This window comes from Netta rufina (assembly GCF_964035555.1).
Source record: "Netta rufina genome assembly, chromosome: 2".
Lineage (NCBI taxonomy): Eukaryota > Metazoa > Chordata > Aves > Anseriformes > Anatidae > Netta > Netta rufina.
The window spans coordinates 4,314,991-4,341,442 of NC_140124.1; the positions used below are offsets into that span (position 1 = coordinate 4,314,991).

A 26,452-nucleotide genomic window follows, 5' to 3' on the forward strand; every position below is an offset into this window, starting at 1 on the left:
AATCCAATTAATATAGCCAAGACTTACAAGAGATTTAATATGACACGTTATACCTCTGGCTGAGACATAGAGAAAAGCAGAATGCCATCACTCATTCAGAAACTGAGTGAGCCAGGCAATGACTGACCTGTTCATTAGAAGAACAAATTTTATTTGCTTTTTATCTCTTCTTCTTTTATCTTTCAGTTAGACATCATGATAGTCTTCAGGGGAAATTTGCTACTTCACAGCTAGATATACAACAACAAAAATGCAGACGCTCTAGAAATTTTTCTGTCTAAATATCTGTGGATAGATATGGGTAAAATTTAGACTTTTTACTCTGACCTATTACTCTGGGCTTTCTAGCTGGTAGAGACAGTGATCTGCTAAGGTTGAAAAAACAAGTCTATCTCCAGGGAAGAAGACTCATTCAAGTACCTTGACATTCATGTCTCTTTTTCACATTAGCAGAATGCTATATACAAACTCATCTTTCTGTTAGTCTCTTTAAACAGATCGTCAGCTGCTCGACACATTTCCATCTAGCTCACCTCAAATCCCTCTGGAAATGGGAAGAAAACCAACATAAACATTTTAGGCCCCACATTGCAATCTGTATTCTAAGGAGTCACTGAAGAAGTGGAAATGAAAACCTTCCTCCCCTTGCTCTTTCAGACTCTTCTCCCACCCTCAGGTATGAATTCAGACATTGCTGTGTTTTTCACAGACTAAAGAAAAAACAAAGAGAAAAAAGAAATGTAAATGGAAAGGAAGGAAGACATCCCTTGGCACCTAGATTTTACATGAAAACTAGCTAGCATAACATCTCACTTCTTTCAGTTAGCTATAATTACACTAGCTGTAATTACCTGGACACAGAAAAGCAGAAAGGTAGGCAATTCCACGTTCCTATATTACCATTTATTTTGTTTAATAGGTCTTAGAAGCCCACCTGAATGTCCTGAAGAGCAGAGTGAAAACACATTGGCCTGATGGTCCTCACTGTTCAGTACAGTTTAGCTTTTCTGACTCCTTTCCAAACTCTGATATTCCCAGCAAAGAAGTTAATCAGTCTGTCCATCTACAGATTACAACAGCCATTTGGAAAAGAAAAAAAAAAAAAAAAAAAAAAGGCACAAACACTGGAAATGCAAGTTTATTCCCAAGCTTCTGAATATTTTACAATGCTGGAGAGCAAAAACAGTCAGACATGAGAAAATACTTAGCAGTGTTCCTAATGCTCCCCTAGCCCTTCTCCTTTTGGTCTCATTCTTTTTCTGTGCAAAACAAATTTACCACTTTTCTTTTTAATTTGCTTGCAACTTTGAGTCTTTTTGCTTTTAAAGAGAGAATATAAGAAGACTTTTTAGTCATGTGTTATAGTTTGACAATGCATTTGTTTTCCTATTTGCATCTCTACTGAATCAAAACAAGGAACAAAGCTTGAACGGAGCTGGATAGATTCCAGTTCCCATTGTGTAGAGATTGAATAACAGTTTCCAGAGGTCATCTATAGTGTCACTGAAGGGTACTACTGGTGTCCACTCCCCAGACATATTATGCTTGTATGTTCTTTAGTAAAAAGAGTGTAGATAGGGAACCTAAACGAGGTGATATTTGTGTTTGCTGTTTATCCATGTGAGGGCTATTTTGATCAGCCAGTCTGTCTTTAATATATCACTGCAATGCTTGTTCTGCAAGAGATAGCTGGTAGGCAAAATTTCTTTAGAAGTGGGTTCTCCTCCAGTTTGCCTAGAGTGAGCTGTAATCCTCTTTTTTATTATTTTTATTTTATTTTATTTATTGTTGTTGGTTTCTTTTTCTTAATCAGGCTTCTATACATGATTACTCCAGCTTCTGAGGCTGCCTTAGCACACAGATGTAGTCATTTTTACTCCAGAACTGGTTGGCACAGTCCATCTTGTCCTTCTCCAAACTGGTATAAGTCCGTATCTCTTACCATGCCACCTCCGACCGATTTCCGTTTGCACCTCAAAAGACAAAGAGAATGTTATTAACAAACACTGTTCAAGGAGGACGTTGGTGGGAAACAGGAAAGATACAAATGGTGGTTAGAGAAGCAGAAAATATTACCTTTTCCATTTCAGAACAAGCTAGCTCCTCTGGGCTCCCTTTCTATCTGATACAGAAAATTAGGATACTACAAAGAGTGGTCCAGCTGGCCTGCCCCAGACTGCTCAGACTGTGTTGACAAAAAGCCTAACGTGGCTAGCTCGGAGTTGGTCTCCTATGTTGAAAACAGTAAATAATTCCAACTCTAGCATTCAAGAATAAAGGACACATTCTGTCCTGTGTTTCTCCATAACAATTATGGGCCCAAAAATCAAAGGCTGTTATTAGAGGTGTCACACAGAAAGAAGGCAGGTAGGAAGGAAGGAAGGAATGAACAAACAAACTTCTTTCTCCCATCAAAGTGATTATACTTTGGTCTACTCTCAAGCACTGAAAAATATTTTTTCCACCAATAGAATATTTTCTCAGCTTTTTTCAGTATCTTCCTTCTGAATGCCTTTTTTTTTTTTTTAATATCCCTTTGGAAATTTATTCTAGTGTTACCAACACTTCCTACACAATTAAGCATATTGTCTCCACATTGCTTGCTCTTCCCAATTGCTAAGAGATGTCTTCTTGTTCCCATCTGTTTTTAGAACAGGAAAATTTCCAGCAAGTTCCTTAATCTACACTTACCAATTTGTGGCTAAGAAATAATACTACTTTGATATTTAAGATGGCAAGAGGAAAAAGACACCAGTGATCATTTTCTTTCTCTTGTTGACAAGCATACATGCCATGCCTTGTCATGCTTACAGAAACACACACTGGGTCCAGACCAGCAACTAAGGCCTGCTTTAGCATCTGATTCTTATTAGAAATGTGCCTTCCCAGATGCTTAATAGGAAGGAAATACCTACACTGGAGTGCTGTATGTCTGGGACGGCAATCTGGATGTAAAACAATTGAGACTATCATCAGAAGAGACTAGAGGTTATTAACAGACTGGTGAAGAGGAGTAAACTTTAAATTGGAAAATGGAGATCTAGTCAATACAACCAATGGGATCTAAAAGCTGATCAGCTCTAACACAGATGATTGCAGTTTGTAATTTGAATCTTTCTCTAAATTGCACTGACTGTGATGATTAGGAATAGGATTCACGTCCTAAACACACCTTTGACATCCTAGGGGGAATGTGTGTGGGAGCAAAAACAGTCTCACCCCTGTGGGGTGGCATACATGAATCAAACTCTCCTTTCCTAGGAGCAACAGGTAGAAAGTGTATGTAGAAGAGTGCTCCTGTAAGGGTAAATCATCAAGGCCCTTTTCCAAGGCAACAAGGGATAATGGGAAAGGGAGGAAGTATTGGGAAGTGATGGCCAGTCACACTAATTTATGAGAGCATGTGAGAATGTAGGAAAGTTTACTCCAGCAGAGTTATCTGATTGAAGATTTCTAAGCTGGGAAACAAACACAAAAAACAAGCCTCCCTGTCATGGTAGTTGATGGGCTAACAAGCTACAGGTGCCACTTCTGGGAAGGATGAACCTTGCCCTGATAAGATGTGCACCAAGAGTGCCCAGACTGGAAGAGTGCAGAAAGTGCATAGTACTGCAAATCCATGATGGTTGTGTATGGGAAAAGGCGAGCAGGAGGAGTGAAGAATAGGGATAGGTAGAAAAGGGTAGGATAAGCGCTGGTTGCTTGTAGGACAGGGACAGCCAGTGTACGTGACAGGACAAGCCCAGTGCTTCTTAAATTTCCTCATTAAATGTTTTCTTAACTTTCACTTTGTTCATTTGCACTCTCTCCTGAGTGTATGTGTACTGCAGGTACTCTATGCCAGCTACAGGTAAGACCTGTGTGTGTCAGTGAGAGTTTGTGCCAACTACTGGAGTCAGGCCAGGGGTGTAGGGCCTGCAGATTCTTGTGCCAGCTACTGGAGCAAATGGGAACCCAGCATCATGTACTGGAGTGACTGGGGGTCTTCTCCCTGCCACTGGGGCAGGAGCAGTGTGTGTTCCCAAACCAGCTACTGGGGGGGACGGCGACTGCAGAGTCATTCACCAAAGCACTGAGGTGCATGTGGAGCTCTGCACCGGTGGCTGGGGTGGAGCTGCGGGTCACGATGCTGGCTGCTGGGCATCGGGGTATGGCTGAGTGTCTGTATCTTTCACAAATCTGGACTAGCCTGTGAGTAGCTGAGGCCTCAGGTCTATCCTAGAGTATCAGGCATGTGTGGAGTCAGTGCTGGTAAGAAGGGAACTTACTAGCATGGGGTATATGAGGGGCAAGTGTGTGAGTACTGCATGTTTGCAGTGAACTTCAAGCTGGACTAGCCAGTGAGCAGGCAGCCTGTGAAGCAGGTAAGGGGCCTGGGATCCATGCAGGGGTGCTGTGTGGACAGAGGGGCTGCAATGGTACTTGAGGAACCCGTGAACTTCAAGCTGGACTATCTGGGAATAGGTGATCTGTATAGTGGGAAAGGAGGCTTGGTTTCAGTGCAGGGATACTGGACAGACAGAAGTGCAGTATCTGCAACTAGTTGAGAGTGCTGAGTGTGTGCCTGAACTAGTGAAGTTCTGTCTCTACCAGCCCAAGAGGAGGAGGGGGACTCATCTGTCTATGTCTATGGTTTGAGTGAGTGCTGTGCGTCACTGCTACTGGAGGCAGCCCTTGGCTGGGGCAGCCTGTGAGACCGGTTGTGTCAGTGTCTGGTGTCTGTGTGTATCCGTGTGTCTCCAGGATATGTGCTCAGCTTTGCTCTGTGTTGGGCTTGCAAAGGGGAAAGCAGCAGCCGTGTCCTCCAGCCTGGGCAGAGATCCCAGGTCCCCAGGCACCAGGCTGGGCCCATCAGCCGTGCAGGAGCAGTGCTGAGCTGGAGCAGCTGGAGGAGAAGGCTTTACTCTTTACCTCACTTAACAGAAACCAGCAGACTTTTAGTGTAGTCTGAAACTGAATCTTATTCACAGTCTAAAATAGCCATCTCATCTGCCCTGTATTATGAAAAGAGGGGAAAATTCCAGGTTTTCAATTTCTTCTAAAATGTGGTAGATAAATGAATTATGTAAGCAACAGAATAGTTCAAAATTCATCCTTATTACAATGTCTAGACTATGTGAATGGAACTGGATACTAAACTAAGTGGGACAATACTTGTCCCATCAACAATAAAGTTCTGATTTAAATATTCTAAATGGAAAAAACATATTTATCAATGCAAGAAAATACTAGGGAGTTTCATGAGCATAATAAAATACTACAAAATAATATTTTGGTATGGGGCAATCTGTATAAATTTAACATTATTTACAATTTAGTCATTTAGAAACAGGAGGTCACATTGCTTCACTTCGGAAGCTTGTACTATCAGGTCTGGACCTAGAATGGGTTTCCCAAGCCCCACTATAGTACAAAAGCATGCAGAAATGATAAAAAAAGGCTTGATGGAATAGCTCGTTTCTCCACTAGATGGCTTCATTCACATGAAGATAATTTAAATGAAATTCATCTTCACTGATTCCCATGTTAACAGACAATCCTGCAAAACTGAAAGATTGGATTATCTACTTGCATGATACTAATTATTAACTCTATAAGCCTGTCAGTGAAATCAATATTGCAAAGAATTCCCTTACCTCTTGGTTCAGGAAACAGTAAAGAACTGCTACAATAAACCCCTGAGGAAACACACAAACAAACAAAAAACAACATTTAAGTGTTAGCACAGCTCGAAAAAGCCACTTACACTACCTGAATGATAATACTGTGTATGTGAATCAATTTAATCAGCGTATTTTTACAAATTTCTTATGCATCAGCAATAAAGCTAGTCAGATAATCAGCTAGCTAATGGCATTTCACCTGTCAGAAAGACCATAGGAATTCACAAGAACAGGGGATAGGACAAACTCCAAGGTTATGTTTACAAAAGCATGTCCATTCCACAGCTATGAAGCTCATGCAGCTTTTAAGTCAAGTTTTATGCCATTATATCAGGTAAGATAAAATTCTGGCCTACTGAATACATTTTTTAAGTTTCTGAACTGAGACAAAGCCAAGAAAATCCTAGGAGGTCAATGGATCAATGTGGTCAGATACACGCTAAACACCCCATTTTTTTATTCCATTTACCTTCTTCTTACATTATTGGTTAACAATGAAGAACAGATCCAAGTATGGAGACTCAAGAGTACGTTGTATAGGGTGAATTGTATGGAACTGACACAGTGAGTTAACTGAAGTTAAAAACTGAACTGAAATGTCTGAAGTTAACCCAATGTCAAACGTACACATGAATATGAAAGACTTGGCATTGTATTGACAAAACCTGCAAACATATAGGCTAACCTACAGCCAGGTAGGATGTGGGTCACATCTTCAAATTTGTAACACAGCAAAGAACCATGAGGAAACATTATCTTCAGAATATAATTATTTTTTGTTTGCTGCTATTTGTCATATAGAAACTAGATTAAATGAGAAAATTTGCTATGAAGAAACTGAAGATTCCTCAGTGATTTTACCTGAAAAGATCCAATGCAGAGCTCTAAATAAAGCCGAACCCCCAGGCTGGTATATTCCGGAAGAAAATTGAAGACAATATAATGGGTTCCAAATAAAGGAATTAGAAGCAGAGTTGACCTTGAGAGGCGTCTAGCACGGGGCATGAGAAGAAGTAAGGTAATATTTTTCCACAGTAAAGACCAATGCATGCAATACATAATAGTGATGAACAGAAGTTAATAATGGAATCTGAATGTCTAGGTGTGAAGTTCTTATCTCTTGGGATGACAGTTCTGGAAAGCATAATGAGAAAAATATCTGGAAAGAGTTTTCTCATGCTTATTACCTTATTGGCAATACTATGTTAATGACTTTTCTTATTGTATTTTGTAATCCATTTTTTCTGAATGTGATTGTAGTTCAGAAAGACAAGCAGTAGAATATATTTTAACCTATCTGAGCCACTGAAGTAATATGCAGGCTCCTTGTATAGTCCACATCCAGAGAAAGACACCTCTAGAAAACAATTTACTCCTTTGACTAGTTTCCTTAGGAATGGGGTAACATTTGGAATTTCTAAAATGAAATGCCAGTGAAACTGAGTCTGGTTTTTGCACTGGATCTCTGCTTCTTTTTAGAAAAGGTGGTAGGAGCTTTTGTGACTTAAATCATTGATAAATTATTTTTTGTTTTTTGTTCCATACACTACCTGTACTGAGATGAGTTATTGAAGTTGATTTGTCTAGGGTCTAGTTTTTTCAGCAAAATTCTGATGATGTTGATAAATAGGACAAAATTGACCTGTTTAAAATATTTTTTGGGAAAAAAAAGGTTACTTTCTCATATGAAACTTTTCAATGACAATCATTATTTGACTTCCATTATGTAATTTGTACCATTTCAATAAGACCTGTGTGTAAGATAATTAATATAATATAATCCCTGTTGGCAGCATTCAAGTCTCTCAATAGGTTGCATTCCTTCTTAAAGAAATAGATCAGGTGGAGAGCTTGAGAATTTAACTCCGTTAAGCAACCTATTTTTGTCAATATCTTGTGTGATTTTTTAAATTTTTTTTTGTAGCTCATATAACTTTAATTCTTCTCATTTGAGATTCCTATTGTATTTAATTTTGGCTAATATCTTTAGACACTTTTAGTAGAATTCACCTGGTTAAATATAGTTATCTACAATGACATGGCTGTATCGGAGCTTATCACCCTGTTCTCCCTTTGTAGTCCACTGAGAGTGAGCCAACCAATAGAGCCTCAGGTGGACTTGGGGATGAGTCATCTCCTCTGAACATCGACATCTATTGTCAGGTGAGTCAAAAGTGCCTATTTCTCTTTGTTAACTCTGAAAAAAGCTGAGGAGCATAAGCTCAGCTCCAAAGCTAGCTAGGGTCAATCCTAACCTGCAAAGACAATTTTCTCTAGTTGCATTTTGACACAGCTGTACTAAAGTCTATGGAGCTGCTTAGTGCTCCACAATCAAAGAGTTTCTCCACATGCATTTTGTGTCTATATACACCAGATTTTGTTTAGGTGAGGCTAAATGCTTAATTTTGCCTAAGAATGTATATATTTCACCAGAATGTCTCATTCTATCCGTCAGTGGTACATTAAGTACATTGCAGCATATCATCAGTATGACCCCCTGAATCCTCTTAACTCCAAAAGTGAATGTCAGGTGGGCACTAGTAAGCGGAAAACTAATAGAGGTGGAAGGAAATGCAATATTTTATTGAAACACAGTAAATTATGAACAGAATTCACCTTGAGATTCTCCATGCTTCATGTTTACTTATATATGCCTTATTTGTATGCATTTGTCCTCCAATTAAATTAATCTTGCAATAGATGGTCTTAAGGCCATCCACTAGCTGCTATCTCACACATTCCTTGGGCTTAATGACATGTGGGAGTAATCATATGCCATAATCATTTAAGGCCTATCAGTTTATTCAATATACGTCAAGCTCAAGAACTATTATTATCACCTGTGAAAAGAACCTGTTGCTTTTGAAATCTTATATTGAAATTTATGCCTGATTCTAGACTTTTAGGTAAAAATTCTGTTATCCTATTCGATAAGAATGGTTTAACCCCTCATCTGCCATTAATTTCAATCAGACTGAAAATTCTATGAACACTTCAATTTCTTTGAACAGTGTTTGCTATAGGTGATAGGGAGAGGACAGTTCTCTGCCTCCTTTTGGCCTAAATTTTTTGTAGGTAAGTGATAAAATATTTTTACAGAACAAATTCTACCATTCCTCTTCCTTATTAAAAAAAAAAAAAAAAAAAAAAGTGTAGCAAACAGTATTTTTTTTTTTTATTTGAAAGTCATTTTTTCTTATAACTATTGTTGGCAGAGTTAGAAGTACCTACCCCAACAGAACAGAAGTACTTACCCCAACAGAAATTATAATAGGTCCTTTGATTAGCCACCAGTAAGGAGAGCCCTGATTAATATCCCAGCATCTGAGAAAATAACAGAAAATTTAGAAGAGAGGTGTATGTAATCACTACAATCAAGACACCACACAGCAGTGCCAGTAAAATTCATAAGAGATGTATTTTTGTGGAAGTATCAGTATAGTGCAAGTGTATAGATATTTAAGTTCTGCTTTGTACAGGACATGCTTTTTGTAGATTATTCTGTCTTTTCAAAAGGATATAGAGCTTTCTCAAAATGTTAAGTGAGACATGGATGCAACAATTCCAACAAAAGATTTGAAAAGATGATGCCACGACTGATAGAAAGATACTAAGTGTCTTCAAAGACACTTATTTAAGACATGAAAAACATTTTGTCTGTGTAAAGTAATGAGCACTCCAGCCCTCAAAAATATCAAAAGGTATTTTGTATCACAAGCTCCAAAGTTTTGCTTTCTCACTCTGTTTATCTGATTGGAGTCCCTTTTTCTTTTGCAGCTGAAATAAATATTTCAGCTTCCTGAGAAGCATGCCCTGCACAATTACAATAGTACTGCCATATTATGCTCTAGTGGACACTGTAAATCCCTATTCACTGTGTCTATACTGTAATGGAAATTCAAAACTCCACCTCAGGCACTTATCTAAATGGTAATGTAGGAAAAGGAAAGGTGTGTAATATACTGATATTATTTTCCCAATGTCATTGAAATGACATGAGCCTTCATCACTATCATTATTTTAAATATATAATTTATGTATGTAGAATAATGTAAGAAGTAGTGACTTACTCTGTGTCTTCAAAGTAGAATTTTGCTAATATCCATATAAGGGTGAAAAGTGTTGGAAAACCTGTCAGACAATTAAAAAAAAAGTTTTCATTGTCTAATTTCATCAGTTAATCCAAATCTCATCCACTTAAATTCTACTGTGATGATGAAGGTCACCTATTTTCAGAACAGGGATTACCCTTTGTGGTCTACTGATACCCATGATGAAATGAAACAAGCTGTGGCATTGACTATTTATTTGGTGATCATGCATTACTGTGGAGATATAAAGGGATACAGAAGCTAGTTGAAGCTTCATACCTACATGAGTGCAGTCCACATGTGTGATATTACCTTAAGTTAGCACTTGAATGCAGATAGCACATTAAAACACATTTTTTTATTGTGTGCTTTTTGCATAACAGCATATTAGTGAGTATTTTTTATCAAATCCTCAAATAATAGCAATATGAGCAGTTTACAGACTGTGATTGTAATCCTAAACATTCCTAAAATGGTGCCCGAAATCTCCCTAAAACACAAAGAGCAATTCAGTCTTCTTAGTTCTAATGCTTACCTTAGCCGTAGTGTCAATATGCATGGACTGCCTTCCCGAACTGAACAAAAATTCCCCCTGGGCAAGTACGTTCACCTGCCATATATCCTCAGGGAGGAGTACTCTGATTTTTCCTTTACACAGCAGGTTTATATTGGCAGTCACTTGGTTTGGATCATCAAATGTACTTAGTTTTCTACATATTTCACAGGGACTTTAATGCTATGCTTTTAAACTCGATTGCTCTTCACTACTCCATGTGTAAAAATAAAAGCAAAAACAATGCTTTGCTTATTTATTTATTGATTTACATATTTATTTATTGCTAGCTACTTCAGTTAGGCAAACTCAGTTCCATCCACACCTAGGATATTTTACAGGATAAAGCCTTTTGTAACATCTTGCCTTTATTCATTTCATGTAAAATCCTTACTTACCCCAGCCAAAGAGAACCAGCCACCAAAAATATCTTTTTCCATGAGAAAGGGATGAGAGTAGTAGACAGTTTAGGTAGAGAGCTTCTACCAGCAGCCACATGAAATTCGTCATCATGAAGTAGTGACAGAAAACAACTGAGATCTTGCATTCAGTCTGTAGATCAAGAAAGTCATAGTTTTGGCATTACATGTACATACATATTTTTGATTTGCAGATGTAGTAAGCATCTGTAATTCTGGCTGAGATCTAAAAAGAATAAGATCTCACAATTACAGGCATGTTTAAAGGGAGATCATAAAATGTAATGTGGCTTTCTGAATAATAAGACTTTAACCATCATAGTAGCTTGGAATCTCTGTATTTTGATTTGTATCTCTGCTAAGAATACAGCCTGGTCTCCCAAGTGTGCAATTTCTCCCATAAGTGCACCACTTTCAGTGTAGTATATACAAGTATATATAGTGTGTTCTAGGACCCATCATATTTCACTTTCCCTCCTTATGCTCAGTTTTAAATTTTTGTGTGGCCATGAGAAATGCAGAAGAATCAGCTGATAAACTTCTGTCTGAAAACCTCTTTAATGCAAATATTTGTGGCTGAACCACAGCTAAGTTGATTGCCTAGTATCTTGCATATCCTGTGGTCTACAATTACGGAGCTTCTGGTCAGAACATGAAATCCAGAATTTCCAGAAGAAACATCTTTATAAAAAGATGTTACAAGATATTCAGAGATCTTTGGATTTAGGCTTTAGATCATAGAAGGGTAACAATATAATGATACTACTTTCTTTTTCACTTATATATAGTCATGGTCTAAATAAGATTCAGACTACTGCATTAATTAGTGTTCATTACCACATCAGGAAAAAAAAAAAAAAAAAAGTGGTAAAAAATACAAGGAATGATGAAAAGCAAACCCATATATAGATGGCATGTAAAAACATCCAGTACCAGAGTATCATGCCTTTTCATGTGCTTACAGTAGAGAAGCTGCAATGGTCAATGTCTTCTTCTTGGAAAAGGACAGAATCCTTAATGAAAATGGCAATAGCTTTTAAGATAAAAGTGAAAAAGAGCTGTATGTGGATATAATTCCTGGGACAGCGAAGCCTCCTGGAAGAAAAGAAGAAAGGTTCTGCTGAGGTAATTCACTGACTTGTGCTGTGTAGAAAGTAACTTTTAATTGACTGAGCTCTTTCTGCTAAACAGGCAGAGGCAGAAACCTTCTTCATGTAAAGCAATTCACCCACAGTCTACATTTTAATCTCTTCTCTTGTTAGGTGGTGTTTCCTTTTTGGCCTGGTGTCGCTTCTGGTCTACCAGATTCCAAGAATCTCAGCTTTGTTATGCGTTCAGTGTTCCTGAGCTGAGATATCTTTTGGTTGGCATTATTTTGGGGCAAAAAGAAACTTCCATATGAAGAATTATTTCCATCGATATAATTTTGACTGTAGCTAAATCACTCCCAAGGAAAGAATGCAGAGATATTCTGGACTAACTAGAAAGTTTTCTCAATGTACAAGGTAATAATTAGCAAGATTTTTACACATCAAAATACTATGGTAGAGTTAAATTGCATTAAATGTCTGTGTAGGCTGCCTTATCCAGAATTAAGGAATACTTCCCTAGATTACCAAAGTTATTCTTATGAATTACATGAATAATTGCTTTAAAACAGTTTGACACATTTTTAAATTTTTAGATTGAGATTTATTTTTTTCTTATTGTTATTATATACAGACTTTTGGGGGGAGTTATGCAACTTAAATTTTCATTTGGAGCTGAAGACTTTAGATAATTAGCAAAGAGCCCCATTAAAAGCTGAATTTCCTCCAGATCCAGTAATCTCAGGGTCACCTAATCTGAAAGCTCAGTTAGAGTGTGCAGAGTTTTACTACTGAACTGAAATGCCAATCCCATTGTTGAACTGTAACTCTTTCCTCCATATTGCTAAGTTGTTTTCTGTCAATTGTTTCTTTCTTTCCCCTTATTTGAGTTGGTTTGTTTTCTCAAGGTCACAGTAGATGTCAATACACATAATCTGTTGACTTCCAGACATGAGTTAGGAAGCTGCAGAGGTCAAGAAACTTTTCCCAGAGAAAGCTGATTCTTACAGCATAATAATAATAATATATATTTTATTACTACTTTTCCATTTTGCACAAATGCAAGAAATATAGATTAATAAAATAAATCTTACATTAGCAAACATCAAATTACATTAAATAAGAAAACAATCATTTTTACTCAAAATTCTCTATATTATACATGAGAGTGGCTAATAGATGGGCAATTCAAAGGGAAAGAGATCTTACCAAACGTGCCAAATTCAGTCCCTAACTTTCAAAGTATGTTTTTTGTTGTAAAGGTTTCAGGAGTCATATACATATGGCATATACAGTGCCATAGGAGTGCTGACGCAGAATTGAGGTCTCATATTCTTCTTAATACAAAATTTACTGAGTCCGCATAAGGCAAGAATATACAGTTTTATAAAAAAATTCTCTTGACTCCAGCTAAAGCAAGCAAATATATGTATTGGTTATAAGGATCTGACTTGCTGACTTCTGCCAGCACACAGCCAAGGTTTATTTCAAAGTTCTGATTCTTCTTATTTCTGTGTTTCTCTGATAATCTTTCATTTGTAGCCCTCAATTTAATATGATTAAACCAATACTGTCTGAAAGTTTTATTTTTATTCTTCTGAATTTCTGTCTCATTACTTTGTTATGTCTAATGTCTCATACAAACTAAGATATAAAGAACTTTTAAATGAATCAAGTTAGAAGATAACTTCACATACCTGAATGCAATAAGAACTGCCACAGCAATAATAAGTGAGGTGATAGATACACTGTATCCTACAGTATAGATGATCTTTATGGTAGAAAAGTAGGATTGCTATAAAAGAAGAGAATGATCCATCATAAATTGCAGCTAAATGGCATCTATTTAAATGATTTTGGCAGTTTTGCTTTATTTGATGCTTCCAATCTGTTCACACCCCTGAGTGCCTCTTTTGTTCCTTTTAATTCTGCAGCAAATTTCAACTGAAATTAATCATTAATGCTTCTTTTATGAAGACCCATTCTATGGGTACATGGATATTGCCCAGTTTGATAAAGAATCATTTATTTTTTAAGATGGTTTCAAGCTCATTCATAAAACCCTGAAAGACTACGTGAGTCTTCCAAGAAAACATTGTAAAAACTCATGCATTTTTTTAAGCATTTTATTTCATACTGTGTTTCTGCACAGCAGTAGTGGAAGGATAATCCTTCTGGCAGCTGGCTACATGATGAATACAGAGTGCTGTAAGCCTTTCCTTATGCCTCTCCACTTTCTTTTTCTCTGTTTCCTTACCTAGAATTTTGCCATCTATAGTCTTTTCCATTTTAAAAAATTGTTATAGTTATTTTTATTTTTTTTCCTGGGGTTGTATTATTTCTTCTTTCTGCTTGCTTCCATATTAAACTTTTACTTAAGAGTGTCAATCATAATCCATTTCTGTTTAAATGGAACCTCTATCAGACATGATCTCTGAGTAGGGGTTATCTGAATTCAACTATCATGCATGGAAGCAGAAAACAAAATGAATAAGCTCTAGGCTGCAGATTTTTCCCTTTGAACTCATGTGGTGTGTCTCTTGATCCCCAGCTTAAAATTTGGATGTCCTACATAAGATCATTATAAGGCTGAAACTGGGTAGGATTTATTTCATTTATTTAAGGTACTTAACAGTTCGCTTTCTAAGTATAAGCAGCTGAGTCTATAGTAAAATGAGCAGTGTGAGACCATGGTCCCAGGACTGTGCTGCTTAGTTGTTAACACAGTTCCATTTCTTGAAAGCTCCATTTCTACTTAGGGAAACAAGCACATCCAGAAGGCAATTCATCTCATAAAATGAGGCCTGTTCACTTTCGATCAGCAAGAAAAATAATCTGTCACTATGTCTACCTTAGTAAGTGGTGCAAGGCAATAACTTTGGTTTAGTAGGATGAAACCTTTGGTGCTAAAGACCCAACATGCACGGTGTGTGCATTTCTGACTAGCCATGGTAGTCAGCTAAGTCCTCTAGGCTGGACTTTCACTATTGCTCAGAGCACACTATGTGCAACATGCATCTGTCTTCCAGTTTAGTGTCATTCATACAAAACCAGACCAGCCTTTCTGAGAACATGCCTCAGTATAAGTGAAAGTGCAAAAAGTGCCAGAGATTTCCTTGAAAAGCTCACACCTGATCATGACCAAAGCATTACTGTAGATCCACCGTGTAGTCATTAGGTTAGACTTGCACAGATTTATTTTATTTTATTTTATTGCATTGCATTGCGTTGCATTGCATTTCATTTATTTTAGATTGGTAAGGTTAAATGATGTGGAAAGTGCACAGTGGCCTTTTCTGTCTGGTGGATGAACTGTGAATTGTATTTGATTAGCCATGTATCTGACTGCACACAATTAAAACCAGAGCTCTGAGGAGGCCCTGAGAGCTACAAAGCTATCCAGTAAGTCTGGAAGGCACTGCTCCATAAGAAGTGTATCAAAGCTGTGCTGGGCCTGTCTTAGCTGGCAACTTCCACTTAGAAATAAAAGATGAAAAACATAGCAAGCAATAATCAAACCCTTGAGTAAATTTACTGAAAGGTAAAATGTGAGTTACTGCTTTAAAAAAAAAAAAAAAAAAAAAGTTTTAGACTCATTTAGGATTGCTTTTACACCAGAAATGCAGGGAAGCCCTAAAAGAAAGAAAGAGAAGAATTGTGTTTCAGTGGAATTGTTATTCATGCAAAGCAGCAGGTACTGTCCCTCAGAGGCTGGAAAGGAAGTTTGAGTTAAACAGCATGACAGCAATCAGAACAGAAAGTAATGGGAAGACAAGAGAAATCTCTCTGTAAGCACATAAAGTAAGCTTCCTCCCACAAGTTGAATGGATTTCAACAACTACAGTATACATGTTAGTGGACAAAATAAATAAATAAATAGTATTCACATTACTTGTGAAGCTAAAGGCAAAAGTGCTGTTTAGCTGGTACAAAGAGTAGGCAGAGGTCAAGAATTAGACAAGACAACTGGTTTTTAAGCATGTAATGTGATTCCTACCTCCTCCTATCAGTTTTAACCTGGTGGAGATTTAATATGATTCTTTCCACTTATTCTTCATTTTCTCTGCTGCAGCTAAAGCCTGGTCACAACAGAGGCTTTATATAATTCTAATATTTTTGAGGAATGTGTTATTTTTCACTAAATGATGTATCTTGCAGTATTTTAGCTGGCTTCTTTCCTCTGAAGAAATATATTCAATATTTTTGCATCTTTATTAGATCAAGAATTGTTTTTTTGTTTTGTTTTATTTTTCCTATACAGATAAATTCTAAATATTACTGAGTGTGCAAATCTAGCAAATCTAGCTGAAGCAATATATATACATATATGAAGCAAAAATACAGATAAAGATTTTAAAATATTCTTTGTTTTTATTTCCTTGTTTTTATTTCCTTGTTGAATTAGATACTTTGTGTTAGTCAGGATGAGAACTCATACACCCCTCTTGTCCTCACATATTGCTGAGTTTGGAATAGTGGTGTTATAACAGCACATTTGTTGTACAGATGCTGTGATACCACAAAATCGTCTTGCTGATTGGTCTTATTGAAATGTCTTAATCCGTATTTTATGAATATTTTGGGAGATAGCCTTAACTGTTATATCTGTAAGCAAGTGCAACAGAGCTGCATGATTTCATGGAATTTGAAGACGACTTTATTTTCATTGCAATCTTATACCTGAAAAATAAAATGTCATCAGCAGTTCTCCAAAATATTTGATCAGAGTAAAATTTGAATCACATTCCATACTTGGTAAGAAATTTTAACTTCAGCTGAGTTTTCTTCCCAAGTGGTCTTCAGGAATAGAAAGGAATCCTGTAACGTCAGCATATCACTCACATATGTTTAGTTAGTTAAACTTACTTCTTCAAGGGGAATCTCATCTTCAACAGGACAAGCAATATGATAGGAAGGGAATGGGTCTGACCAGCCTTTCTTTGTGCAGTTTCTTCTTACTATCCCAGCTGAAACAGAAACACTTTTTACCAATGAAAAGCTGCATAATGCAGGGGAAAAAAAAAAAAAAAAAAAGCCTAGTATGGAGGTTATACTAGGAGAAGAGGACCGCCTCCCTCAGAGCTGACAGGAAACTTTGAGTGTGTACGTCCAGTTAGTCAGGTACAAAACTTCTAACTTGTTTCTGACAATAAACAGCAGGAAGAAGTGAGAGAACCAAGGACACAGAGGTAGAGGTGAAGGAGCAAGGATGAAATCATATTAGGGGCAAGGAACCCTATTTAAGAATGGGAAGCACTGCCCCGTAAGATTCATTCAGAGCTAACCCCTCTAATGTACCACTTCTCCACTTCTCACTGTCATTTTTCTTGGGGCTTACTCTGATCTCCCAAGAAAGACACTGGAACAAGTAGTTTGTTCTCTAAGGACAGTAGATTTCCATAGAAAGATTTATGAGTCAGATGAAGGATAAGTAAGAGAATCCCAGAACAGGAAATGAAGGTACACAGATGAAAAGGATTTTCCTTATCCTTCATTTATAGCTAGCATGTGCTGGGTGAGGCAGAGGTTGGGATTTTCAGTTTCTTTTCCTTGTGAAACTGCCAAATGTAGATCTCTCTTGGAAGATAATTTCCTCCTTATGGGCTTGCAGTTTGTTCCTGGCCACATTTACCCAGAGAGTAAACAGTCACAAAGGCATTACTTTGCACAGTCTTGCATTTGACCAAACACATATGCTACTTTAATGACAAGATTCTGCTTTGTATCTCCAACCTTGGTCTTAAAGAACAATCACGTTATTCATTCCTCGGTCTTTGATTTCATCCCACACTAATCAAAGCATAAACCTCATAAAGACCCATGCTTAAGTTCTGACCTAAATGACCCCTCTGCAAGCTCTGTAGAAAACTTACCAAGCGAGCTGATATTGAAGCTCATGGAAACCAATGGAAATCACTCCATTGATTTCAGTGTTCTTTGGCTTGGGTTCTCATCACAGTCTATGGGATTATATCCAGTTATACATAGTGCATGAGACGTGAGATGGACTGCAAAGTATCCTCAGATCTTACTGCATGCTGTGCAGTAAGGCTTTGAGCAGGAACTTGGAGTAGTCTGTCTTTACTATTCGTTATTAGAAAACCTTGTGCCAGGTATGCAGCATAATAATAGGAGTACAATCAAAAGAGTACATTACCTGTCTCCTTCATGAAGTGAAAGAGGATATTTGGGCACGGTAAGGCGAGAGTCTCTCCAGGATCTGCCTCTGGCCAGCACAATAATTTGTCCCAGGTTCTCTTGCAACCTCAGATAAAAAGTGAAATATATTTTTGAACTTAATTATATCTGAGCAAAATCAAAGATATTTTTTTCTGACCTTGATCCTCTGCCCCTTGCATTTCTTATAGAAATACATGTAGTTAATCCTCAAATTTTATTTTATAGTGAAAGATAAACACCTCCAGATGACTACTTACTCTACTTTAGTTTGACACTTTTTTCAGACGCAATGCAACAAATGACAGTGTGCTGTGGAAATGGGAGGAAGCGTGCTGCTGGAACACAGACCTGGTTATGGTTCATGTTAAGTGGATACCATGTTGGTAAAGGTCAACACATCTCCACTAAAAAGTATGATGTCATGATAGCACCCAGTCAGAATCACAGAATGGTTTGGGTTGGAAAGCACTTCAAAGCCCATCTAATTCAACCCCCCTGCCATGGGCAGGGACCCCTCCCACCAGCCCAGGCTGCCCCCAGCCCCATCCAGCCTGGCCTTGGGCACTGCCAGGGATGGGGCAGCCACAGCTCCTCTGGGCAGTCTGGGACAGGGCCTCACCATCCTCTGAGTGAAGTATTTCCTCCTAGCATCTAATCTAAATCTACGCTGTTTTAGTTTAAAGACATTACCCCTTGTCCTATCCCCACACCCCCTGACCAAGAGTCCCTCCCCAGCTCTCCTGCAGCTCCCTTTAGGCCCTGGCAGGCCGCTGTGAGGTCTCCCCGGAGCCTTCTCCTCTCCAGGCTGAACAACCCCAACTCCCTCAGCCTGGCTCCACAGCAGAGGTGCTCCAGCCTCTGAGTGTCTCATGGCCTCCTCTGGATTCACTCCAACTCTTTCTTGTGCTGGGGCCCAGAGCTGAGCACAGGGCTCCAGGTGGGGTCTCACAAGAGCAGAGGGGGACAGTCTCCTCCCTCGCCCTGCTGCCCACCCTGCTGTTGGTGCAGCCCAGGACACAGTTGGCTTTCCAGGCTGCCGGTGCATGTTGCTAGCTCATGTCGAGCTTCTTATCCACCAGCACCCCCAGGTCCTTCTCCTCAGACCTGCTCCCCGCCCAGTCTGTGTTTATGCTTGGGATTGACCTGGCCCTGATGTAGGATCTTGCACTTGGCCTTGCTGAACCTCATGAGGTTCACACAAGCCCACCTCTCAGGCCTGCCCAGGTCCCTCTAGGGACATTTCTTCCCTTCCACACCACATAGCTTGGTGTTGTCAGCAAACATGCTAAAGGTGCACATGGTCCCACTGCCTATGTCACTGACAAAGGTGTTCAGCAGGGGAGGAAATAGGACAAAGACATAAGTTATATAGACTGTCCACATTTGAACGTGAAAAAAAAAATGTTGAAAAAAAGAGAATTGAAGGTATGAGAGTAGGTGGAAAAGAGCTGAGCAGAGCCCAGGAATGTTGAACAATGAGTAAAACGTTAAAACATGCGTTGGCAGCATGGCTGTATCCTGATTTTGGCAGGGTGTTGCTTCTCTGTCACTCATTTCATCTACCACTCATGGATACCTGTTGTTGCATTCCCATGCTTTTCTGACTCCTCCAGACATTCAGCCTCCTTTTTCTTCAGCTCTGTTATAAAATCACATTCTGGATGGACGTTCCCAGCAACCTACAGGGAGAGGAGTTTCAGCTAATTAGGAAGAAGGTTTGGGGAAGGATCTCACAAGCATCCATGAAATCCAGCCCTACACATGCAGCTAACAAGCTGTGTTAAGGACACAGAGCATTGTCTCAGTGCTTAGCATCCAAAGAGATAAAGCTCTGCCTGCTGGCAGACAATGTCTCTGTACAAACCATGATGCTCACAGCAGGTGAACCCAGCAGAGCCCTGTCAAAGGCAGCTGAGCTGTGCTACAGTCCATCAGAGCAAATACTTAGGCAGCATAGCTGTCACAGGATGATAGCTACAGCCCAGCTCTGCCCTGGGAAGTTTATGAGATTTCACTGGTTATATTCATACTGAAGGAAATCCTTGCTAAGGCCCAGGTATGAGTGCAGGACTTAACTTGCACCCTGACTTCAGACCCTGCCAAATCTGGATCCAAGAAACTAGAGTGGTCTTGAACAGATTCCTTTTCTTGATAGTGAAGGGCATACTGCAGAGCCCACCTGCTTCTGGGCATAGACATGTCCCTGCCACCCTCCAAAGAAACATTTTGAAACTACATATGATTTTTGTAAAATTGTCTTCTGAATGAGCTCTTTGTTCTAAAAGGAGAGAATCTGATCTCTCCTTTCTGCCATCTGCCTTTCTTTACACTGGGTGGGAGACAAAACCTTCTTTGAAATAAAATTCTGCACCAAAGCATTTGTTGTTGATTTGGTGTGATGGTGTAGATGAAAAAAATGACATCTAGAGTTTTAACATCAGGGAATGCTGCATCCCTTTGGTTGTTTTTGTCTTTATTAGACGTGTGCCTACATGGACACCATAAAAGAATTTGAAGGGATCCAGAGTAACCTTGGCCACCAAAAGACACTGTTTGCAGCAGGTTGTTACAAAACACAGTCACTGTGGGTGTCCTGACCGTAGGTGCCAGTGTGCTCTGTAGGTGTGGATATAGATATAAACACACAGATACACACAACAAAAAATAAACTCAGGATGAGAGTTGCATGGTGAACAGGTGGCTGGCATATGGCTCAGCTTTGTTTTATCCAGGGAAGATTAATATTCAGGGAATTTGGGAAATAAATAGCTCACTTTCAGGTCATTCAGAGGGCAGGTCCTATCAGTTGCAATAAGCATTGCTTCCCCTCCATGCTAATATCCTTATCGCAAGTGGATCTACAGAACATTTGAACTGCGTATTGGCTGAAAACTCAAGGCTCTCAGCCTGCTTGTATGGACAATATTGGATACATTGCAGAGCCTTTGGTCTCCTGGGTTTTGGACCCAGGCGGTTGGAAATGGCATGTATCCACATCTGTGCACTTCAAGAAGTTGTTTTCCTTTCCATTTATTGCACTTTTAGGAGGTCGTTGTTTTCCTGCCAAACTAGCAGACAGCAGTGCCATGGATCAGTTCAAGGCAGCAGTGAAAACTCAGGCTCGATACTCAAGCTTGGCATATGAGAGAAGGGTAACTATGAGTGAACAGGACAGAGGCCAGCTCTTGGCTTAGCGCTGGCAGGTGGACATCTGATGTGTGTGTTGTTCACTGATACCAGCCATCATCAGTAAAAACAGATACTCCAGGGAACCCCTCCTCTCCACACTATTAAGAAATGCAATGGTGGGCAGCATGACAGAAAACTGTGGTCTGTCTTGAACACCTCTGCTCATCTGATAGCTCTTCTCATGCTAACATGTATTTTATTCTTCCTTATATTCACCCTGGACAGTGAAAGTCATCTGTGCTGAAAAGCTCACTACATGTCACATACAGCAGCTATTACAGAAGTAGCTTTATTAGTCGTTAGTAAAAACAGTCATCCCATTTTACTGAAAAAACGTTTCACGGCATTCTCTTGGACTGGTGAACTGCCCAGAAAAATCTCAGCACACAATAAATGTACTTGTTTGTACAGTCCTAAATTATTTCTCCTGGCAAATAAAATGACTAGATCTTGCCTGTGAAAACTGTCTTAGCTCACTGAAATGTTCATGGTGAGAACAACGAAAGTTTGGCTTATTCACCAGTCCTGAAAATCTGTTTTTTCTTTCTGTCTCCAGACTCGTGAGAACACATTACTGCATGCTTCTGAAATAAAAAGGTGAGGTTGATCAAGTGCCAGCTATTTAAATTATTACCTCTTCATCCAAGAAGTCTTGATCTTAAGCGATGCTTTCACAGTTTATACTCAAGTCAAAGGTAACTACTGCTTAAACAAACACTGAGTACAAGATCTATGACAGAAATAAAATAAACTGAAAATATTTATCCCACTCCTGGGCTGTGTTCTAGGTATATTCGTACCCTTAGAACATTGGACTACCACTATAGTTTTAAACAGCTCTGAATGCTAATCTGAAACAAGGTATAGAATTAGTTTCCAAACCAAAACATCTATAGACTTACTTGCTTAATCCCTTTTTATACCTTTTACCCTTCTTACCATCTCTGGAAGCATTAAATCATGGGGTAGAGGTGTGAGCCATTCTTTCAGACAAGAATAAATGTGCATATATGTGATTCATCTCCCTTTGGTTTCTATACCTACAGAGACATCATTATCTCATCCAGCCATTTTTGGTTCCTTTCATGAAAATATACAAGAGATGACAGCATTTTTGTGCATAGATAACTGAATTACCTTATACATTTACTTTTGGATGAAATGAGCTATGGTTTAGTCTCAGATCAATAGGATTCCCCTGACTATTAAATTCACTGTTACTTACTAACTTTGGGCTTCAGCACTGAGTCAGATGAACCCCAATTACCACAGCTACTGGCATTATGCAGACTCATGCATGGATCATCACTGCAGAGCTATTTTGCTTGGTAGCTCAGATGATAATAAGCCATGCTATTGGTTTCTAGGATCCCCAAAGAAATGAAACTCCCTAAAGTTATTTAGTTTGCCATTTTGCTGGTTCACTTGTTTCAGGATTGTTTCTACAGAAGCTCCCTCTGTAGATCACAGATCACATAATCTAAGAATCACAGACTGCTTAAGTCTGGCAGGAACCTCTGGAGATCATCTAGTGCAACCCCCTGCACAACATACGGCCTACGTAGAGAAGTTTTCTCAGGGTTGCATCCAGCTGAGTTTTAAGTATCCCCAAGGATGAGGACTCCACAGCCTCTCTGGGTAGCTTTTTCCAGTGTTGTACACTGTCACAGTAAAAAGAGGCTGCTAGTATTTAAATTGAAGTTTTGCTATGTCAGTTTGTACTGACTGCTTTTTGCCCTTTAACTTTATAGCATTGCCAGAGGGCCATTCAGATTACTTAGGAGCTGAGTTGTCCTCAGGAGAGATGCCTCTCCTAATCGACTGGGCATAGCTTTGAATAACTGCAATCTAATTTTAGGCTCTTCAACAAAATGTTTACCATTATAGTATGTGAGACAACACAGGAATCCAAACTTGGCTTGTTTCTTTTTCTGAATTCTCTAAATTAGTAGAGGAAACATGAAATAGAGGTTCTAGAAAATTTCATCGTTATTTACATGTGTCAATAATGATCACTTGACAGATGTCAAGTGATACTTCTCTGATAGACTTTAATAGGTATTTGCTTTAATAGAAGCATGCTGGTTTTGAAGACACTGCTGAATTAAGGAACATGCTCAGGAGATAATAATTTCTGATGTGGGAAGAGGAAGATGGAGATTTTAAATCAAATAATCCCTCATCATGTGATGTCTTTTCTGAGTCAGTGACCTCCAAACACCTCTTCTATCCATTTGCAATCTGGAATCTATAACCCAGATTCTTCTCTGTAAAGTGATTAGCTGCAAGCATTTCACAAAGCTGAAATGCTTTTAAAACTGTGCTGCCACATGATGAATTGCTCACTTTTTAAAGATTCTAAAAGGTTAAAATACTAATCTAGAAAGAATTTGCAAATCCCAATGAAACTTGAATAATTTCCATTTCCCGTTTCTCAGGAGAATAAGTATCCCAGTAAGGCTTGGTTAGGGAGAAGATTCATAGTCATGCAGTGTGAAACCATACTGTATCTGAACATGCAACTTTCAAGTAAAAAATGGGATGTGCCTGATGAATTTTGGTAACTGTTAGCAGAACTTGGAAGAGAAGAAAACAGAAGGAGAACAGATGGATGGCAGTTTTGGGATGTACAACCCCAAGTTCATGACAGTCTAAAGACATCAACTTTGTAGCTAGTCTTTTAGAAGACTTTTTTTTTTTTTTTTTTGTCCCCACAATAACTACTGTTTGGCATTACTGATGGGCAATCTTGGGACCTCTTAAAGGACCATGATTTTCCAACTGCTTTACATTCCCAGAATATCCATGACTGTCCTTCAAGACACAGCCTATTGGATAGCAAACTAATTGGATGCAAGGCACCTCTTAAGGAGGTGTTGAAAAGTCAGCTGCATCTTCAAGTTTCCACTGGCCTGAGACAGAATAAAGGAATAATGACTTAATGCCAAAGCTAAGCTGATGTCAGTGCCTTTAGTCACCCTGCCCAGCCTGCCATGGGGACTCCCACATAGGCCCAAGACCCCTTTTCAGCTAAGCCCCTGCCCCAGTGATGCTACAGGATGATGGTCACAAGGTCTACCACAGGCCTGCTCTGCCAAGCTGTGGGCTGCACTGATGTCTCAGCCTGACCTTGGTCCAGTACTGTTCCCATTGCCCAGTAAACCTGGGCCATGTTTGACCCTGATTCCCTCACTGATCCTCATCCTGACCACCCACAGACTGCCCTGCTTCCTTGCTGGAGGTGGTGGGTTGAGTTTTGTCTGGCAAGATCCACCTCTGTGTGCCAGCTTATAACTTACAGTATAAATAGAGCTCAGAAAAAATATAAGTGCTTTTCTTGTGCTCACGTGCATATGCTAATGAAATGGGTATTTCCCCAAATCCTTTTTGAAGGGCAAAAATTAAAGGAATTGTGTAACAAGAGTCAAACTCTTTTTCTGACAGTATCATAGATAATATTTCAGGTTGCCCTCCTGAATAACTGTATCCAAAATTCTCCCTACTGATGGGGAAGACTGAAACTGCAAATGAAGTAAACGCTGATAGGTTCCAAATAGAAGATGATTTTGTAGTTGCTGCATCCCTTAGTTACAGTATTAATGAAGTTGTGGGTAAGCATAACCTCTGAAAATCAAGCAAATCTTTGCCCTTGTCATAAGGCCCCAGCTGAAAGTGCTATTAGTGCAATAAAAACAAAAACACAAACTGTACCAGATCATGCTCTAAAGAGGGGCATGAAATGCACAGATAGGAAAGAAAAATTTTTTTTCCTGTTATTCTAGTTGTGGTTTTTTTTTTTTTTCATAGCGTCATGCAAAATTTACTGCTCTGATGTTACTTTTCTGTTTTCTGTCGTATATATCAGAATGGCTCAATATTTGCATTCTTTTCACATTATAGTAAGCACCACACAAGTGATGACAGTAAAAAAAACCCTAAGTTTATAGAAGGTGAGAGTCAGCCTCTTAAATATTTAAAACCTGTCCAAAAGTTGACTTCATCTCTTCCAAGGAAAGTATGCCATTAAGTTATACTAACAATGAAAAGAGATGTCTGCTTTTCCACCATTTGCTAGGCAAAATAACAATTGTTACTGTAAGATATGCAAATACACAATAGGAGATTTAGTTTATACATTTCTGCGTAAATGTGTGGTTTTTGTTCGGTGCATAATTCCATCATAATTCCATCATAACCAGCACAACTATGTAGAAGAAGATGCTATTTCTCTTGCATAAATGGAACAGGTCCTTACAGAGACCTTCAGTGACATTATTGCCTATTAGCACTGGATCCTGATATTCCTTTTATAAGCATTTGTACTCCTCACACCACAGGGAAGCAGAGTTTGTCACACAGGTGATGCAAAGAAAACCATACCCTTGCATGACCAAAAAGTATTTTCAGTCATTTCACAGTGCTTTGTTTTTCTTGATCCATAAAAAACAGGCTGCTGTGCCATCCCTTGCAAAATGCTTAATCAGAGAACAGATGCTCTGGGTTATGATTCCCAGGAAAGAGGGAAGGATACAGCAGAAGTATAACAAAAGGAAAATGCTGAAAACATCATTAGTCTCAAAAGCAAAGCAAATATCCTTCCTCCACTTTTGACATACCTTTCCTGATATTTGTGTGATCCTGAATGCTGTTTTTCTAATCATTGCCAGAAGCTAAATATCAGCAAGACCTCTAGGCTATTTAATGGCACCAGACATTTCTAAATCTGCCATAAGTAACAGTGCTGATTCAACTCATTTCTTACCTGTAGTATCTCAGCTGCTCACATTAGATAATGTGCCACCAAAAAGGCAGATGAAATGATAACTAATAAGACTGCATATTCTGAAATTTAAGAAAACTGTCAAGACTCAGCTGCTCTGATGTAACAGCTCTACTCCAGTTTCGTCTGCTTAGTTGCTGTCTTTTATAGCCTACACACACACACACAAACAGGGCTTTTGCAGATTATGTTGTTTCTCCTTAGTCAGCATGTGGTAAGAAAGCAGCGAAGTGCACTGATACACAGATCCTACAAATTGTGTCCCTTCTGCCACTGTTCACACTTCTTGTAGCATCTTGCCTCGTTTAATTGGAATCCAAAGCAAATAAAGAGAAAAGCACCCATTCAAAGAAATAAAGCTCTATCCAACCATCTGCTCCAAGTAGAAAACAAACAATTATTGAAAAACAATGATGTAAAAGCTAATTTCATGCAATTACTCACAAGCACTGCAAGAGTCAAGGTATACAGGACACAGTGGTATAACAT

At 38.8% G+C, this 26,452-nt stretch overlaps 1 protein-coding gene across 2 annotated transcripts; it reads right to left on the reverse strand.

Annotated features, from left to right (window-relative positions):
• Positions 1-1,850: 1,850 nt before the first annotated feature.
• Positions 1,851-26,452, reverse strand: GHRHR (growth hormone releasing hormone receptor; the record flags this gene model as incomplete). 2 transcript variants are annotated; one of them, XM_084282322.1, is made up of 13 exons in its annotated part: positions 1,851-1,973; positions 5,637-5,678; positions 6,525-6,654; positions 7,214-7,305; positions 8,918-8,987; positions 9,734-9,794; positions 10,706-10,859; positions 11,689-11,821; positions 13,512-13,609; positions 16,681-16,781; positions 17,972-18,079; positions 19,571-19,673; positions 26,408-26,452. In XM_084282322.1, 13 exons carry the CDS (start codon positions 26,450-26,452, stop codon positions 1,851-1,853), a joined length of 1,260 nt encoding a protein of 419 aa, XP_084138448.1. The 2 variants fall into 2 exon arrangements, with proteins under 2 accessions (XP_084138448.1, XP_084138449.1); XM_084282323.1 differs by lacking the exon at positions 17,972-18,079.